Below are 7,500 nucleotides of genomic sequence, written 5' to 3' on the forward strand. Positions count from 1 at the left end.
TTGGAGTGGGATATTCCCAGTTACCATGTTTTCCGGACTAAGTGAAGCAAGCCTGTAGAGTGTACCTTGGCTTTCAGAGAAGACGACTAGGTGTCACTGCTGTTCACTGCCTTTTTGATGGCATGGTATATGGCCACTGACTCGGTATCAGTTGTGCTTGCCCAGTTGGAAATTCGTACACTTTCTTTAAGAGAAATGTCAGGAATTAATACTCTAAATCCAAGTAAATTGCAAGTGGCGGGGGATACTATGAGGGGGATGGAGCATTTCAAAGAGAGAGAGAGAGAGAGAGAGAGAGAGAGAGAGAGAGAGAGAGAGAGAGAGAGAGAGAGAGAGAGAGAGAGAGAGAGAGAGAGAGAGAGAGAGAGAGCGAAGGAGAATAGACAAAATGTATAATAATTAGAGAGAAATTATCATTTCCGTTTGTAGATTTGACGTTATGAAGATCTAAACTTGTGCCTATTTATATCCCTCTAAAACATTTAAAAAAAAAACAAGTATCCATTAGAAATTACGAAAACCTGAATATACAAGCATGAAAATGACGATGTAAGGGGACTTTATTTTAGACTTTGTAAAGATGTACCTCCGCTGAATCAGCTGAGACGTAAACAACAATCTCGGCACATGGTCGGCGAGGGATGCCTGGCGAGCTGATGCAAGCTTATATTGTATTGTGTCAGGAGTGTTGTCAGCCAGAGGAAGGCTCTTAGGCTGTTACTGGAGTATTCTTGTCTAGAATAAGGTGGGAATATGTGTGTTTGTAGAAATGTCTCGGGTTTTAGGGATGTATGTAAACGTTTGTTTTAGGTCAGAGAACGTGTTTACTGATATTGTTTTTTAGAGAAATGTGAATTAGTAAAGAATATGGTGAAAAGTAGATATTTGATAAGATTATTATTATACCCAATTAGGATACTATTTGTAAGGCAGCAAAGTAATTATCAAGTCAAGAGTTCGAATTATTTGAACAGGCGGGTATCCCAAAATATTCTGTTTACCTCTTTTCGTTGTTGCAGAATAGTAACTATGAGATATTATAAATCTGCATGATCATCAATATTTCCTTTTGTCACATGTTCATGAGTCAGAAATTTAGAAAAGAGGAAAGTGGGCAGAATTTTGACCAGTGAATAATATGTAACTTCAGCATGTAGGCAGGATTGTTAGGGGATGTAACATAATTGATTTTAATGCATGCCTAACAGTTTACATGTAATATGGATGAAACTTTGGCCCACAAGCTAGAAATGTTGCAATGCAAGATCTTGTCCATATACAGGCAAACACTTTTAGACGAGCCTCACTAAATAAACACCACATATGGTGAATAAGCTCTATGTTTATGACCATATATTGGTAGAGATGATCATGAATTTGAGTACCAATAAGCAGTCACTGCAGTTATGGCTGGTGTATTTCACCTTTTAACCCACTATCCACTGTATTTTTTTTGTATTTTGTTGCATACAGATGGCTGCACAAGTGCTCAGCCACCAAGGAGTCAATTGGTAACTGGTAGTGACCTCACCTGATTTCCCCTTAGTTACAGGAAATTTGCAGGAAAAAGTTTCTTTTTTTCAAAAGCTGTTACTGTTGATACTGTTATTATTATTGAACTTATGATTATTATAAAGTTGAATGAACGTTAAAAAATAAAAGAGGTCTCTGGCGAGATGCACTCGCCAGAGACTAAGTCCCCCAACTCCATGTCACAAAATTTATTCATCAGCCTAAGGTGCCATAATTGGATATGCCCGAAAGGGATCCCCAACACCCCCTAGGGAAATATTGTCTTCACCTCAGTATGCACAGCAAGAAAGAGCTAAAACTGGATTTAGGCTTTGAGTGGCACTTTCTGTGATCTTTTCTCTTCATTTTTGGTGCTATCATTCATGTCTGCAGATTATTTCTTATACCAATGACTTGAACTCTAGCTTAATGTGTCCATATTGTAAAGATTAACCATAAAAAAAATCTTACCAAAAATAAACAAAGGGTAAACAGATGGGATCAGTAGGACTAATAATTGGCTCTTTGGTGCCTAAGTCATCTGTTTGTAGACACAGTAAATAAAATAAGATAAAGTGGTCAGGACATGCATACATGTCATCTGCAACTATTGGGTTAATATCTAGTTGCACTGTTATCCTTTACATTTGTACATTAATTTGTACAGTTAGTGTCTTTTTGCTTCCTCAACAAGGCAATGTGGTTAATGGTTGGCATATACCACTTGGACTGGTCTGTGTAAGCACGCAGGGAAGGAGGAGGGCCCGCTGTCCAATTGGCGAGGACATGGCTGTGGACCTGGTGTGACCAAACCCAAACTATGCAGAACTTCAAGTTGCGGGGTCATGCTGCTGCAGGTACACCCCCTATAGAGAGTGAGCTAAGTTAGTAAGTGAAGTACCATGACGTATCACTCTGTGGGTCACCAGTGTGGTAGTGGGTTGTCATCTACTACTTGGCTTGGTCTATATCTTATTATGGAGTGATTGTTGTGGGTGTGAGTGCCCACAAGTATGGGTTGGTGCTAAAGGTGAAGTGGAGATCAATGGGGCCGGTAGGCTCCCCAGTTGGCTAAGGACTGGGCAGTCCATGTATTGCTGCTGCTGTTGTCGTGGTTGTCTGGAGGATTGGGGGTTGCTGATCTCAGTTCCAGATTCTGCAGCTTAAGTACATGCTATGTAAGCATGCAGGGAACAAAGGGAGGCCATTGTCCAATGAGTGAGGACATGGCTGTGGACCTGGTGTGACCCAGCCTGGGAAACTACACTGAAGTTCAGGTTGTGAGGTAGTGCTGCTATAGCACTATTATTTATTTTGGTCTGCCCTTATGCAGCCCTTGTGTTAAGAATTACTCTGTATACTTTGATTCCAGTTATCTGAGTAGCCTTAAAAACTGAAGATTATTTGTGTATTACTTGTGGTCACCTGATATTACCTCCAAGTAAAAAAGCCTGAGGTTCAACAAGAACAATATATATATAATATATATATATATATATATATATATATATATATATATATAATATATATATATGTATTAGTATATGTATATGTATATGTATATGTATTTATGTATGATATATGTATGTATGTATATTAGTATATTAATGTATGTTATGTATATGATATGTATGTATGTATGTATGTATATATATATGTATATGTTATATTATATTATATGTATATGTATTATATATTATATATGTATATGTATATATATATATATGTATATGTATATATATATATATATGTATATGTATATGTATATATGTATATGTATATATATATATATATATATATATATATATATATATATATAGTCAATAAATGTATATTTTCTTATGGTTGATGAGAATTTGATAGATTTTTTTCAGGTAGAATGCAATATGCTAAATAGAACTGTTTTAATACTTTTCATTTGCTTACAGAAAAGTCACAATGTTCCAATTGGCTGAGATACGTCACATGGTTCGTATCCCTCCGTGGCTCTTTGGCCAAACACTCAATGATGCAGTGGTGGAAGAGCTGAATCGGAAACTTGCCAATAAGGTATGTAGTTCTATAGTATTAGTTGAGATTTTTATTGTTATAAAACTTAACAATTAAATTGCATGTTAAAGGTTATTGAATATTTTCAGCATTTACTTTAGATTATTTTTGAAAGATGTGAGTAAAATCTGAGGTTTTGAATTATTATTTTTATTCACAAGAAAGTTTCACTTTCTTTCCTCTAGTTTCCAATATAAAGGAAAATAGTTCTTATCATCACCAAAGCTATTTTTCAATGCAACCCATTTTAGTAATTACAAAGAAATAAGCAAAAAGTATAAATAGTATTTTTGACAAATATACCCTAGTGTCTGGATGGAGTTTTTAAAATATGCACCTGTCATAATACGAAGATTTACTGAGCAAGCAAGGGTACCCCCCCCCCCCATTAATCTCACCCCTCAGAGAATCTTTTCTCCTTCTCCAAGTTGTGAGCACATTATTTGTTTAATTTGTTGTGACTACACCTTCATCCACCTTCCCAGTAGTCCAGCCCCACCCTCTTGGAATTTTCCCTAAAATCCAGCCCAGCCTGTTATACATTTCAGGAAGACCTCCTTACTCTTACCATGTAGGGTTTCCTTGAAATGAATTGTACAATTAGATTAGATTGTAGCAAAAAATATTGTTAACCAGTGAAGTATGGATTTGTCAGCCACAGCACTGGCTGGGCTAAGTTCCTACTTATGGAAATAAATAATAAACTTATATAAGAACAGAACATCTGTACACCATGTCAGCCATTCCTTTCCCACAGCCTACACCACTGCCGGAAAGATGAGGGACATTTTCTTTTTATTTATTTATTTGTTATTATTATTATTTTTAACAGATATCTTGATTGTTTTTGTTCAAGTTTCTGCTAAAAAGAATATCAATTTTTTGTCATTTCCTTCAATAGGGATGAACATAAATAGAAAAAGGTCCAGTATATTTGCTCTTTGCTCTTCATATCCCTTTTTTTTTTCCACTTTTCAGGTGGTTTTGAATGTCGGACTATGTATAGCTTTGTTTGATGTGACATCTTTGGGAGACTCATACATTTTCCCTGGTGATGGAGCTTCACATACACGTGTCACATTTCGCTACGTTGTATTTCGACCATTCATGGAAGAGATCCTAGAGGGCACCATCAAGTCTGCAGATGCTGATGGTCTCCAAGGTAAATATGGTTAGGGGATTATTATTTTTTACTTTTTTTTGTATGTGGGTTCTGTTTATGAATATGTATATAAGAGATAAAACATCTAAAGAATAAGACATTAACCCAGTTGTGCTAGTAAGCAAGTATGAATTACTTGCACTGACCACATTATTTGTTTTTTACTAAACATTATATATATTTTTTTATGTATGTTATATATTGATGATTCCATAAGTTCTTAGTCACCAATGTTTGTTACTAAGCCTCCTTGACCTCACTATTTAACCCTATTCATTGAATATTTTTATTACTAATATTATTGTAATTATCAATGCAAAAATTGCATGGTTATAGTGTCATTGAAACTTTCATATATGAAAAAAATATTTTTTAATTACTTAGAAAAATATTTCAATGTTCCAGATCATACACATTATGAAAGGTTCATTTCTTGTGCAAATGTAGATTTTCATATATTTTTTTGTGTTCAAGAGATGCATTTGACTGGTTTTGGTTATATTTTTGATAGAAATACATGGTGTATTTCTGATGAAGATGTAATAAACGTCATATGCATTCTCTTTTGTACCTTTTCTACATCTGTCACAATGAATAGTGTTTGTGTGTTATGTTGAATATTTATTTTATTTTTGACTGTCAAATATTTTGACCTTTGCCAGTTATTTAAAAACAGGTTATAGTAGTATTAGTGTTAAGAAAGTTTAATATATATATATATATATATATATATATATATACATTCTTTTACCTTGCTTTCAGTAAGCCTTGGATTCTATGAGGATGTTTATATCCGACGCGATGCCATGATGACAAACTCTCACTTTGATGAGACTGATGGAACTTGGGTGTGGGATTACCAGACTGATGATGAAACACATCACCTTTTCATGGATATTGGTGAGTTAGTGTTTTCATTATTTTTTTAACAGCTGTAAATGTAAAACTATTATGAATTAAGTTTGTATTTCTTTTGCTGGTTCTTTATGTCAAAAGCATTGTTGTTCTGTTAGTATCATCATATATAAAGTCAGTCCTTTACAGAAAGACAGCTCAAGGAAACAAAGAAAGTGGTCTTTATGTAGGTGGGTGTTCTTTCTAGACAGGTGGGCATCCATTTTGTACACTTTACCTTGAACTGCCCTAGTGCCACTCTGTAGGTATAAGAAATTCATAGAAATAAATTCATACTAGCAGATAGGCATATGAGTGTGAATAGATGGTAGTTGTGTACAGATTTTTGCCAGTTGAGAAGCAAACAGGGCAGTTGCTGGTTACTTTATGACCATTGTATACAGGTTTATATCGTGAATTTTGGGAGGTTGCTAAAGACATGATCATCCTATACAGGTGGTTGGTAAGGCTGGTTTGACTTTGTGTATTTTTGCCATTTTGAAATCTTGAATTTTTTGTATGGTAATGAAAGCAACAAATCTCTTTTCTGCAGGGGAAAAAGTACGCTTCAAAGTGATAGCAGAGCAGTTTACAGATACAACTCCATCAGCACCTGGTATGACTGAGGGAGATGGTGCAGTAGCAGACAGGAAGGAAGGAAAAATTCCTTACATTGTATTTGTAAGTATAATTTTAATGATAGTTATGAAGCACATGAAAAGATAAAAATCAGTTTACTCCACTCATACCAAGCCAATACCAATACCAATACCAATGCTCATACTCATACCAAGCTGGGATTTGCTTGCAGTCAGCTGCTCAAGTAAAAAAAATAAAAGCACATCATCCTGCTTGCAATACATTTGGTGACAGCATTTACAGTTTTTGGGAAATGCCATAATTCAATTGAAAGGCTGTATCTGATCACTGATCACATTTATCAGACATGAAAACAGGTGTTAGTGCACTCAAGGTAATGTTTTGGAGCTACTTAGCCCTCCAATATATAGTAAGAGGACAAAAATTGCCAAATATATATAAATGAAAATGGTGATGGAAGCATCCAGACTTCCTAAATTGTTGATGTCAGGAGGGAATGGACATACATACCAGTTTTACAAGGAGGAAATCAGGTGAGGTCAGACAGGCCTACTAATTAAATGCTTGGTGAATAAGTGCGTGTAGAGCCGCAATATGTAAACAAAATTCACAAAATAAAAGTATTGTGGACAGTGCATATGCCTTATATCAGTGATATGCTAGTTTCTTTTAAATCAACTTCTGTTATGGCTACATGCAGACAGACATGATGAATGGGAATGCAAAGTAGTGTAATTTTCTTTTAATGCGTTATTGTTTTATATTTGAAAACAAGATAAGAATTTTTTGAATAATAGAAGAAATATATTATTAATTAATATCGTCCTTGTTCACCATATATGTATTTTTTTCACAGGGGGCAATCAATGATCAAGGCTTGGGGTTAGTGTCATGGTGGACAAATGCCAATGGTGACCAAGGTGATGAAGAGAGGGAGGAAGAAGAGGAAGAGGAGGCATGACCACGGTATCCACAGTGGGTATCCACATTTGCGTTATGAGACCACTGCCCTTTTTGCATGTTCTCAAAACTGCAAAAATGACACTGAGAAAAAACCTGTGTTCACATATAGGTCTGTGATCGTATGAATAGGTATGAACACTTTTTAACTGTGTCAAAAGTGTTATATAGTGTTTTTTTTTTATTTGTTGTTGTTGGTTAGGCAAAGTGAAAGTGAGGGATTGTTGAGTGTGTAGATTAGATGATGGCTTGGAAACTATGGTGGTTACTGAATTATACACATAACAGCAGATTATTTCACTGGAGCAACTATGATATAACGT

General features: G+C 35.2%; 1 protein-coding gene across 1 annotated transcript in view; it reads left to right on the forward strand.

Moving 5' to 3' along the window:
- Nucleotides 1-605: 605 nt before the first annotated feature.
- LOC119582487 (DNA-directed RNA polymerase III subunit RPC8-like) overlaps nt 606-7,500 on the forward strand; it is a 9,597-nt gene continuing 2,702 nt past the window's right edge. The window contains exons 1-6 of the mRNA XM_037930771.1: nt 606-745; nt 3,441-3,561; nt 4,540-4,723; nt 5,486-5,623; nt 6,171-6,298; nt 7,074-7,500. The exon at nt 7,074-7,500 is cut by the window's right edge and continues 2,702 nt beyond it. Coding sequence (XP_037786699.1) covers nt 3,451-3,561; nt 4,540-4,723; nt 5,486-5,623; nt 6,171-6,298; nt 7,074-7,178 — 666 coding nt within the window. The 5' untranslated portion in view covers nt 606-745; nt 3,441-3,450 and the 3' untranslated portion in view covers nt 7,179-7,500. The remainder of the gene's footprint in view (nt 746-3,440; nt 3,562-4,539; nt 4,724-5,485; nt 5,624-6,170; nt 6,299-7,073) is intronic.

This window comes from Penaeus monodon, chromosome 16, assembly GCF_015228065.2.
Source record: "Penaeus monodon isolate SGIC_2016 chromosome 16, NSTDA_Pmon_1, whole genome shotgun sequence".
Classification (NCBI taxonomy): domain Eukaryota; kingdom Metazoa; phylum Arthropoda; class Malacostraca; order Decapoda; family Penaeidae; genus Penaeus; species Penaeus monodon.